The sequence below is a fragment of the Melozone crissalis genome, unplaced genomic scaffold, assembly GCF_028551555.1.
Source record: "Melozone crissalis strain CALT ecotype California unplaced genomic scaffold, PUWL_Pcris_2 ptg000045l_1, whole genome shotgun sequence".
NCBI classification, from domain to species: domain Eukaryota; kingdom Metazoa; phylum Chordata; class Aves; order Passeriformes; family Passerellidae; genus Melozone; species Melozone crissalis.
The window spans coordinates 22,435,106-22,447,770 of record NW_026535823.1 but is presented as its reverse complement, the minus strand read 5'-3'; the positions used below and the strand labels follow the sequence as shown (position 1 = coordinate 22,447,770).

Below are 12,665 nucleotides of genomic sequence, written 5' to 3'. Positions count from 1 at the left end.
GCAGACAGGTCCTTTCACACAGATCCCAGCCTCTGAGGGTCGGTGGTAAGATTCACTGGGTAAGATGATAGAAAAACTCTAAGTTGCTAAAATACATGGACTTGCTAAAAACCACTTTCCATTCTAGGAAACCCTTGATTAATCCATGGTGGCTGTGGTAGTTAAAAGGTCAGTGCCCTCCAGAGCTGCCTTCCAGATTAGGAAAAAGCAATTCAGAGCAAGTCTGCACCGGAGAAAAAGACATACATACAGATAAACTTGCTGCTCAACACAGAAATGTTCCACATCTGAGACACCATACAGAAACAGAGCCAATTCTGTCAAATTTAAGCATGTGGAGTTATTGCACAAAATTAGCAAACCACATCTACTACAAGCTATCCTCAGGCCAAGAACTGTCCTGGGACATCTCAGGCTCCACCAGCTTCGGCACATCTGTGATGTGAGTGATGCTTCTCTCCTTTGCAGGAGCCACTATGAAGATAATAAATTTCAGGGAATTTTTATACACCTCAGAATACTAAACAAGTGCTTCTCTATGCCAGATTCCAAAATGGGCAGACATAAAGTGATCTGAATAAGCACATTTCAACAGCACCAGCAGACAGCAAAGCAAGCTGAGGAAGGAGACAGCTGCTGCCCCCAGTATAACTGGGCAGCTCACTCATACAGACCCCCCATATTAATCTGCTGCCTGTACAAGTGATCCCTAATGAAAACAAAATAACTGAATTTGTATGTTTCTTCACATCCCTTCTTCACTCTTCTCTCCAGCTTCCCTAAGTTTAGGTCTTCCTCTCAGTCCAGGACATTTAGGAACCCCCAGTCTGTTTCCTACATTCAGCCAGGCTCCTACCAGCATGAAACAAGATCTCCTTCAACTTTCACAAAATTACATCTAATTATAAGCCTGGTGACTAAAGCTGCAGTGAGAAAGACATGACTGCTGGCACCTCAGGAGGGGCATCATGGTCACCTCATCTCTAACTCGAGCACCCCTGGGTACTTTCAGAGGCAACAAGTATTCACAACCGCCAGAGTCTGTGATGAATGTGCAGACATTTGGACACTGAAAATCTGGGTACAGGCTAAAAAAAAAGGGAGAGGGTCTGCAGAAATATTTGGGAAATCCTTAACAAATATAGACCTCAAAAGTATGCAAAAAAAGCATTGAGATTTCCTGCTCTCTGCATAACCCATTCCATAAAGCATTCCTACTATAATGATAGCCTTTTCAGTAGGCTATCATTAAGCATGTTTTTGTCCTCTTGTCCACCCACAATAGCATTTTGTGCACATATTTCCCCTTAGCTGGATGGGGCTAATTAAAGCCAGTCACAACAATTCTATGGGAATACCAGGACAACAGCAAGGACACAACAGCTAAAAGTATGACCACAAGGAAACACTGTACTCCAATTCTGCCAAAATATAGGTGTAGGAGATCTACACCAGAAGGCAAGAACTTGCACCCTCTTCCCCAACAGCTTTCTCCAACAGCAACTGCCTGCTGACTCAGGAGAGATGTCTCAGTGCTACACAAATTACGAGAGCTGGCAAAAGAACAAGGGAAAAAAAGTAACAGGGATTACTGTGACCCCAATACTTCTTTCTTCCTCCGCCCCCAATTTTCTTTACTCATCTGTGCGTGTTAGAAATCAAACTGTCAGGTTTTGATCTCACAGCTTCTGCAGAAATTCTTTCTGCACTTGAATAAATTTTGTCAGTCTTTTTAGTTCTACTTGTGCCCCTTCACACACACCCTGTTTATCTGCAATGCGCACACTGGGAAATAGAAGACTGGGGGGAAGTTGTCTCTTAACCTTCAGTTTCCAGTAGAAACAAAGAAGGTTTAATATTTCTGGAAACAAATTTTGCAAAGCATTCAAGCTTTCCAAAACCAAATGTTACTTACTGTCCGCTCCTGCTAAAGGCAGCATCAAGCAGCAGAGGATGGCTGCTGGCACAGTGAGTACTGGGATGCAGAAGTTAGGCACCATATTCCAAAATAGAGCAAGTCCTCTTCAGTCTGAGGCAAGTGGTCAGTACATCCAGTGTTACAGACACAGACTTACTCCTGCAAACCAAAAAAGGAAGAAAAGGAAAATTATTATGACACACAGTTAACTGCCAGTACATCAAACTGCATTGCAAAGTCATCATTACAGACACTTTTAAAAAGAAATTTACCTATCTTCCCTGCATGAGCAGTAGAGCACCACACACGCCTCCGAATTCAATAAGCTGATTTCAAGGGTCAGCAGGCATAAATGCACCTGTCTCCAAGTTTACCTTCATGTACAATCTGGTTTATGGCCCATTAATGCATCCTTTAGTTGCTGTTGCTCACAACAAATAGTTATGAAGCTGCACATTACACTCAAAGAACAGTCTTAAGCTCTTGTAAGTCTCCTTCCACATGCCCTAGCCAGACGTGGTTGACTGCATGTGTAGGGAGGGTTTGTGATCAAATTGCATGTGAAGCACAGCTTGGACCATCCAGCTGGGCTGGTGTGCACCAGGCAAGTCTCAGCAGGTTCCAGCAGAAGAAACAGAAGCTGAATTGGATCAGCCGTCAGCTCACAGGGTGAGAGTCACAGCAGAATGTTATTGAGGAAAGTGTCTATAAAGAGAAGCTTTACCCAAAGCAAACACCTCAGCCTCAAACTCCCCAAAACAGAGGCAATGACTACCTAAAAGGATTCATGATTGGATATTCCCTCTCCAAAACAATGCAAATCATCTTGCAAATTGCCTTAACTTGGGCATCTGCTTGAATATTGAAATACAGAAAACTTCTTGAAAACCAACCAAAAAAAGGTAAGTATTTAAAAAGGACACAATTTCTGTGCATCTGCCTTCTTTTAATGCGAATATACTCGTTGTACTTCCATCTCAAAGTCTAAGGTCTACCTATTAAAACAGACCTTAAAGGAGCCAGCAAGCACCATGCCCTCAGCAACCACACTCAGCAGTGACAGGGGCTCATGCTTTCAGTGCCAGGCATCTCAATGAAAGCCCAAGAGTTATTTAAGAGCATGTGTTATTCTCCACTAAGCTGCTGAAGTGACCAAACTTACCAACAGAGCATTATTAGTGAAAAAAATCTCATGCTGGTAGATGTCAGCCTGAGTGGACCCCATGAGTATCCTTGAAGCAAAGCAGCTGCAACTGTGCACACTCACACTGTTTGTGGCCCAACATGCCACTCTTACTCGTGTTGTCAGACATTTCAAACACACCTTCAGGACTGCTCTAACAAAGATATTTCTGAATTTTGCTACGTTTGGAAGCGTATTGTTTTTTGGAAACCGCTGAGCTTTTGATGGAAGTATCACAAGTTACAAACACGTCTACTTCTGACAAAAGCACAGTGCTCAAAGAATGCCTGCAATGATCATGCCTAGGGAAATCCATGAGAAATCTCAAGAGAATCTACCCTGGCAAATATTTACAGTGCACAGTACTAACAAACAGGAGATCATGATTCTTCTCCATTCTGTTACTGTATTTGCACAGTAAATCTTTTCCCATGTTATAATATCACACAACACAGAGAAATCTTTATTTATGCAACATCTTCTCCAGCCAAGACATCTGAAAATACTTTACAAAATAACCTAGCTCTAACCTAGATGCAGAGAGAATACTGATCATCTCATCCTGCTTTTGTCTCAATGAGAAGGCATAAATCTAACTAAGCTCAGCAGCAAAATTTTGAATGCTGCAGAAGAGGCTCTTTGTACCAGCCACACACTCAGTTATCTTTGCTGCCCTACAACTCCCCCATCCTCACTCAACTCTCACCAAAGGATTACTACAAGCACCATTTACATGTCTTACATAGCCAAGACAGATACAGGTAGTTGTATCTTTATAGCTGCCTAAGCTCTATTCCAGTGATACAACTGAGCAGCTCCCAAGCAGGTGGCCCAGCACCAGCCAGCTCCCCAGACACAGCCCATACAGGAATGGGAAGAAATGCCTGGATCAAGAGTGATGATTATGCTTCTAAATTCCACGTGTACAGGGGTAATTTGTGCTGCCTGAAAAAGGGAACCCACTGAGGCACTTTAAGCAGCATTACATCTGGCTCAACAGCAGCCAGAATCCTAAGAGGGCTACTCTTCCTGAGGAGGGGGTGGGAGACACCAAGGGTTGAAATTACTGTGTCAAAACTAATCATGTGTGTCAAGCTCTGTAAGATTAGGACAGAGAATGAGTTTTACAGGTGGTGCTGAAACATCTTAGGTATTTGTCAGACCACAGTGGGGGTGAGTAGCTTTCAGAGAGCTTTTCCTCTTTCATTCACTTCCATTAGCAACAAAAGTGTCTCATCTAATGGTGTATCTTGAGCACAGATTGCTCAGCGTCTTGTCAATAGCACCTCCACAGCCCTCTTTCAGAAGTAACTCTCAGGAACACAAAAACCTCAGTTAAAGAATAGGTCTGTCTCTTGATTTCTCTCTTCTTTCAGTAACTGTGATCAAGCTTCTCTCCAGTTTCAACAGATTTTTCACTTTCCTCTCCATCCCATGAGATACATACAGTATGCACTATGCAGAACTGGTGAATTGTCAGATATCCTACCAGATGCTTCATAGACTTGATCTTTTTCAACTGTTTAGTGCTCTAAATAATTTACCATCTGGTAGCAAAGCCAGATTTTCTTATGCCAGACTCATGTCTGTCCCTCCAAAGTTAATAGACCACCTTTGGCCTTTAACAGGATCAAAATTTGCCACTTCCTCTTTCCATGGTTGCTCTGCTTATGGAAAAGTTGTCTGCATTCAATAATTAAAGAGCTTTAAATTGGAATGTTTTAAAATTTTATAAATCTCAGTAGCTGTCATTCTCTTTTGAAAGTGAAAATATTAAAAAGCTTCTCCCAGTGGCTCAGCTTTCCCAAGGAGACAACCCAATGCTCCAAGCAAGGGTGTCAGCTGAAGTTCAGTTAACCCTTAGAAGGGCCAGTGTTACCCTGACAGTGTTAAACAGCAATCCTGAACCATTGCTAAAGCCTTCCTTTACCAGGGCAGAAGGCAGCCTAGGATGGAAAGCAGCTAAAAACCGGATAATATTGGGTGGATTTTTGGCAACAAGCTAAACAAATACAAAGTCAGTATTGCTTTGGCAAAATCAAGTACAACAGCCACTGACCAAATAATGCTCCTACAGTTCTTAATGTGTCCCCAGCAAACTCATGCCTCTTCAGGCTGCTCTCTCTTGTTTCTGGACTGACTCCTGTGCACCAGATGATCTCAGTCCCTTCATTTGAAGACCTCCTTTAATCTCACTGCTTTGGCCAACATCTCACAACTAATATTGTGTTTGGGAGCCCAGACGCTGTACAAGAAGGTTTTTCAAAAACACACGTACATTCTCATTTCTTCTTCTGCATCTGGTCCTGGCAATATTATAAACTCTAGACTACATAACCCAAAATTAGCTGAGGCTAAGCACTCCAGATGGCTTTGTAAAAACAGCTTTGAGTTTAGCAAGCTAAACTCCTGCCTCTGCTCCAAACTCAGTGTTAGAGCTACCGAGAGCTAGTTTGGCAGAAAACTAGAAAGCAGGAAAGCACAACAAAAAACTAGCAATTTCATTTAAATATATCAGTTTTTTGCTGCAGGGCAGGTGGATGGAAAAGAGGTGGTCTTGAGGACATTTTTTGAAACCTACATGGTTTGATTCTTTCAGACAGGCAGAAAAAGCTGAACTCATTTAAAACAGAGCCAAGAATACAAACAGCTCATATGGTACTAAGAAATTCTGGCAATGAGTACGTCTCACAGGAGACTGCAATGAGATTAGAAAAAGCAGTCAACTTTAAAGAGTCAAGAGGAATTTCAAACCAGCACTGAATAGCTTCTGTCCTCTATGAACTCTTCTGTAAGATAAACTGAACTGAAACAAGTGGGTCACCAGCCAAGAGTGGCACAGTGAAGAACAGCATCCCCAAAGCAAGCCTGCCCATTCAAAACCAGGGACAAAAACACTGCACTAAAATCGCTTTTTAAGTTAAGCTACTTTGCAACCCAAAGAATCTAAGAAGTCAGCACAAAAAAGTTCCCTCCAGGAACCCCTGTACATCCACGGAACTGCCAGGTTTCGTCGTGTGTTTGAGTACTGACACTGCCTTTGTTGTGAAACATCGTTAAGAGACTCTGGAGAAACTTACAGGGTGGGAAGGTGAGCCCAGTCCAGAAGCAACGTCCTTATCTGACCTGGAGATGTAACAGTGTCTTTTCAAAAAGTAACCTGAAACAATTGTGTTTGTTTTTCAAGGCGGAAACTTCCTGAGCCTTTTCAAGGTGAGCCCAAGGATGCAGGTCAGAAAACACCAACTGGGCACACCCAGACGATGGTAAAGACAGGGCTGAAATTACATCAGCTTCTCCCAGTGCTACTACATGTGCAACACAACCAAATTTTCCTTCTGGAGTCCCACCCTCTTTACTTTACACCAGTATCTGAAAGGGAGCCAGTGCTCCAGAGGGACACAATCAACACACCACCACCTGATCGACTCTGGGGTGTCACATCAGCGATGGCGATCGTGCATCACGCAGAGCAATAAGGCAGCTCTTTATTCTGTTAAAAGTGAGAACAATAACTGGCTACAGCTCAGCTGCTTCGCTCTGTACATAATGCCTCATCTGTGCTCAGAAGGAGGAACAGGAAAACCATGACACACCATATAACTCAAGACCATCATATTGCACACATTAAAAGTTGTGGAAGCAGTTACACACAAGCTAATGACTTTTCAATGTTTCACTTCACTACATTAGTATTCCTTTAGCATAGATTTCTTTGTGCTTTTCTGCAAGAAATATAATATAAAGAGACTTGGGGAGTACAGCAATATGGCCAAAAAAGACAAAATGAGTCTCATTTCACTCCGAACTCCCACATGCAGGGAATGTATTAGAGAGATTCAGCAGGGAGATATATGAAGATGGTGATGATGGCAACACTAGAAGAGATTTAGGGAGGAACTTCCTATGAGCTTGCAATACAATAAAAAGGCCAAGAGCTAAAGAAACTGCCACATGAGCAAAGGTACCACCTCTGGGACCCAGGAGTGAGCAGGCCCAGAGCATCAGTCTGGTGCTCTCAGTAACAAGACGCTCAAACCATCTGGAGAGAAGGAATGAACAAAGCAATTTAAGAACCAGGAAGGATAAAAATCTCTGTCAAATCACAAACACTAGACAGACTGCTAAGGATTTGATAGCTATCTGTAAGTACAAGAAGGATACAAAACACCAAGAAAGGAGTGGAGGAGTATAATTAGTCATGGGCATGCAACCATGAGAATGAGACAAAGCAAACGGAAGTGTATGCAGATTATTCCCAGTAAACAGTCAAAAAAAAAAAAAAAAAAAAAAAAAAAAAGGAAACACACCCTTCCCCAAAAGTATTTTTCCCAGAAGGAAAATGTTTCATCACCTGTTTGGAAAAAAAATTAAAATGAGGTAGGAAAAAAAGCCAAAAAGAAAACCCAAAATATCCCATAATCTGGGGAGAAAAAAAACAAAACAAACCAACAAACTAATACAGGCTGATTGGTATGGAGCAATATATGTAACAGCAAGAACAACTCAGAAGTACTCTTAAAAGTTTCCTCTTATTTTGATAAAGCACAAAAAAGTGAGAAGTATTTAAGCATAAGCTGGCCCAGCTACAGGTCACTGTGATCCTGAACACGGAATCCCAGCTTGACTCAAGGAGAGGAGCAGAGCCACTTTGAAGCAGAATACAAGCACAACTTGAATATTCCTGTCAGCTTTATTGGCTACATTTGGTTCCGAAGACATTAATTTCTGAAGGTGTCATTGCCTGCAGACAATATTAGATAAGAAAGAGGAATTTTTCCACTGGAACAAGGATTATGCAGGGCCCGTTAAATAACTATGGAGATAAGTTAAAACGTCCACTTAAAATATAGATCAGCCTTGAGTCTCACGAGCCCAGCTATCACTCACAGTGAGCACTAAGCACAGATTGCTGTAGATCACCCTACCCAAGTGTAAAGGCTCCTAATGCCTGCTGTAAAGTATCCTTAAAAGAAGTAAACTATTGCATATCAGCTTTTCAACAGAAGTCTCTAACATTTACAGAATAGGCCCAGCACTGCATCCAAATGCATGAATTACAGATCCAGGGCAGTAGAAAGTCCCACAAAAAATAAAACTAAATTCACCTATTCCTTAACTATCAGCAAACTCCACTCATGCGAAGAAACATGCTCATTAGTCAGACATTTCCACAAAGCAAGAATTTCTGTGCTTTTACAACAAATTACTGTACACGTGACAATATACTCCTAATGAAAATGACTGTGCTATAACAGGCTTGACTGAATTCAGCACAATAGAGAACAGTGCAAGGACTAAAATCACTGGGTACTAAGTCCTCTCCTCTAAACCCAATTCCAGGGCATTAAGTTCTGCACAGCCAGGGTGCAGACAGGTGGTTTTAAACTAAAGAGAGAGAGAGCTGAGTACACAGTCCTTCTGGGCTTGCTGCTTACAACACACCACAGCTGAGTGCCACTGACTGTACAGCTGTGGTCCTGTCATTGCTGCATCTGGAACCAGCAGTGTCAAACACAACGGTTCTGCATCTCTCAGACTGACAGAACATGCAAGGGAGAGCAGAACCTAAGTTCCACTGAGCACCAGAACTAATTTTAACCAAAACTGCAAGAATGCAAATGACTGGCCAGATGAGAGATAACCTGTCCTTCCATCCTTTCAAGGATTTACATGATGTCTAATGGCTTGAAGTCAAACTCAATCCTAAATCAATTCTAATTCAAAATTAAATCAATTTCCTCTTCGTAAGAATGCTTTTACTCTATCCACATACCTACTCAGCCTCCTTAAAGGCCTCAGTGTCAAAAATTTTCAGACCTCCCAAAATGTGAACAAGCTCTTCCTCTGGCTTGGAAATTTTGAGCAACTTCTAGAGATTTTCCTTTGCAGAATCCATCAAAGTTGGCCCCTCTGAGAACACGATCTTCGGGTATTGTGTTATTTTTGCAGTAATTTTTGCTTCAACCAGAGTACAAGATACATAAAGAACTTTTTTTCTGGGGAGGGAAAAAAAGTTGTTCTTTTTAACAAAAAATACCTTACGTTTGCTGGAAGTTCAGTTATGTTTTATGTAACATAGCATACTACTGGGGTCTGCTCACTTAATGCCTTTCAGATTAACAGCTTATTCTAAATCTGCTTTTGCCAAGACCTCAATTTCTGGAATTTGCTTAGCTTTTATATTTAGAAATACCGGGCACAAAACTAGTAGCAAGTGTTCTACAATGTTTTCAGTGGTTAAAAACTGATGCAAAATAACAATTTCCCTCTTACGCAGCACACTCCTGTTCCTTAACTGCCTTCCTTAACCTTCTGTCATCCACCAAGACAAATTTTCACACAAGACAATGGTGCTGATTTGCCTAAATAATTTATCTTCTATGTATAGTCAGCAGTTCTTCAAAGCCCACCTTGGATCTTTCAATTTTCCTTTTATACTCATTTTACTTTATATACTCTACTACTGATAAATGGGAGTTGGGTTTCCAAATTTTCATCTCAAACAGCTTCTCAAGCCTGCCACCTACCTAGAGTGAATTATTCCCAGCTAACTGCTTACTAATTTAACTGCTTTTCCCAGTTTGCTTTCTTATGTTCCCCTACTGATTTCAAACCACATCAAGGAACTGATTCACTCCCCCCTTACACCCTCCTTTTTCCTTCTCTACTTTTACTTTTTCCCATTACAGTATTAGGGACGCTTTGGCTAACTTACAAGAAAGTGAACAAGTTAGTCTTTCTAAAGTTTACTATCATTCTCATCATTTTCATCTTCCTCACCCCTCTGAGCTCAATGATGTATTCATGTCCTGTATTCACCACTGTCATGGCCACTCATGAAGACGTATGTTAGGAGCCCACAAACACCTTCAACCTTGCTGATGCTGCAGCATCTTGACAAAGCCAGGAGTGATTAAATAATCCTGAGCAACTCCTTGTGTCTGCATGTGTTTTAAGCCAGGCTCTGGAAAGAACACACATGCTGGTGACAAACCCCCCACCCACTGTCTCGCAGCCGCTGTCACACGTGGCAATCAAGTACAAAAGGACTTACTGCTTCGATCCTGCTCACAGAGACAATAATCCTTTTCCACAGGTCCACCAAGCACACACCAAGTGCCAAGTGCTCAAATACATCTTGGCTGCCATCCTCTCTAGACATGGGCACCACCAGCTGAGGAGCAGCAGGGCTCTACCAGAAGGGATTCCTGCCTGTCCCAGCCACCCTCTGTCAGCCAGCACCAACCAAGGCAGCAGCAGCCTGCCACAGGGATGGCTTCTTCCTAATGCCATCATTTAGCAGACAACTTATGCCCTACTGGAGGGTTTATGTATCCAATTAAACTTCCTGTAATTCTCATCTTGTGAAACTATGAACATTTTCAATGCTAGATTTTGGAATTATTCTCTCCCAAAGGGCTTTGAAGTTAATTATATCATAGTTGTTATTACTGCCTCAACCACGGATACTGCTTGAACCCCATTATTGTGTGTGTTACTGAGGGCTAAAATAAGAATAGCTGCTGTTTCGGTGTGCTCTGGAGCTAGCCTTTCCTGCAAACTGCTTCTATAACCTTTGCCCAAACATTATGGATGCTCAGTTTATATGCAGGTAGTTAACAGAGCCCAGTGGGGTAAACGGACTTATTACATTTATTAAACTGAATTCTCTCCATGCAGAACGCCCCCAGCATCCTGCAGTTCGCTGGCTCTGGAGGCATTTTGGCATTTGGAAGACAGCACCCAGAAATTCCCTCCGCAACTAATAAGCAAGAACTATGAAAGCACAAGTTTCATGCAATTGCCTTCTGTATGAAAAATGAAAACTGTTTCTGTAACCTCTAAAGAAACCTAGATGCAATCAAGCTTATTGTAATAAGATGCTAAATTTATGATTATTCCTTTTTATTTCTTCCTTCTAGTAAGGCCCCCCTAGCTTTGCTTTGCCATAAGAAAACAGCCTCTGAGGTGGCATATACGACACAGCACCTAAGCCATATTAAAGAGATGTAAATAAAAAAAGCTCTGGGAGCAATATAATGCTTATTGAAGATGAAGAAACTACAGGTCTGCATATTGTCAAATTCCTGATTTAATGGCAGCAAGTCAATCTTAACTCTTACTACAAGAATTTCTATTCCTAAGTTTTTATTCCAAAAATTCAGTAGCACCTCAGGCTAAAAATTAAACTCAGGTTTTTTGCATGGCATTCTGTATAGTAAGACACACAACATATACACATCAGATTTATATCAGATTTTTTCTCACTCAGATCTGAGGCTGTGTGTTCAAAACTCTTTGATGGAAGAAAATCAATTAATGTATTTTACAAGTCTTCTTTGTTTGTCAAATCAAAGCAGTAGTTTCCTAGTTATTTCCTGTCCAGAGGGACTGAGATAACAGCTGCATCAAGGCTGCAGCAAATCCAACACTTTCTGGACAGACATCTTCCATCTTTCATGCCACAAAGCAAATGCCAGGACTCTTCAAACAGGCCAAAATCTGCTTCCACACTCACATTCTGCAAGTAAATCCTTACACGGGGACCACATGCCAAGGGCTGAGCACTTGCAGGCAGCAGACAGAAAGGCTCCACATGGCTGTGGATCCGTGCTGCCTGACACCTTATCAAGGATGCACAACCCTCATCTGCTTCGGATTAGAAAGATGAGAAAAAGGTGGGAAGGCTAACAATATTCTGCACATGTTAATGAACCTGTAATAATTTGCCTCTGCCAACCTCAGAAAGAAATCCAAAACATAAAGCCAAGGCAAACATTACCATCTCTCAGGTAAGTTGGGTACATCACCACCCCTACACAGCACTTGCTGCTCCTTGCATCTTGCATGAACCTGAACCTCCCACAGACCCTCCTCATCCACCATAAAATCCACGCTATATTTATCACAGATTATGTGTGACTTTGCTTTTTATATCCAGCAATTTTCTGACTACTAGAAAAGGCATGCTTTGCTAACCAAGGGTATTCAGTGCATGGCAGTTATGTAGCTACTTCCAATGGCTTTGTTATTTCTGCACTGGAGAGGCAGCAGGAGAGATCAGTTCTCACATTCAGCACAGCACACACAAGGCACAGATAGAGACATATGGGGCATTCTTCACCTCTTGGTGGCCCTCCATTGCATCCTATGGCACTAAAAAAAACTCAAGTTTTGCAATTCAACCTTAAGTAAAGTATTCAAAGCAAAAAAGGCAAACAAAAAATTTCACCCACCACAACATGTCTGCTTCCACAAGACAGCAGCTTGCTTTTGATTTTTATAATTCCGGAGCTTGAAAAGCTCCTCTTCCTCAAACTTAGAGAGCATTTCCTATGTAACTCAGACCTTATAACTTCTGTGCATTCTCTTTACCAGGAGAATGGTCCCATGCTAACAGTCTGAGTCAAGACAAACCTGAATTCTGAAAGAAGATCAACCTGAAAAATAAATAAATTATGTACCTCACACAAAACTGCCCTTTTCTAATGGAGGCTTCTGCCAATAGCAGATGGAAAGACCTTTGAAAAATAAGACGTCCCATATGCCATCTGCAGCAAC

The 12,665-nt window shown here is 41.7% G+C and overlaps 1 protein-coding gene across 10 annotated transcripts in view; it reads right to left on the bottom strand.

Moving 5' to 3' along the window:
* PTPRF (protein tyrosine phosphatase receptor type F) overlaps nucleotides 1-12,665 on the bottom strand; it is a 374,836-nt gene that overhangs the window by 242,946 nt on the left and 119,225 nt on the right. For all 10 annotated transcript variants that reach the window (XM_054285892.1, XM_054285901.1, XM_054285891.1 and 7 more), the window contains exon 3: nucleotides 1,916-2,077. In XM_054285892.1, coding sequence (XP_054141867.1) covers nucleotides 1,916-2,000 — 85 coding nt within the window. In that variant the 5' untranslated portion in view covers nucleotides 2,001-2,077. The remainder of the gene's footprint in view (nucleotides 1-1,915; nucleotides 2,078-12,665) is intronic.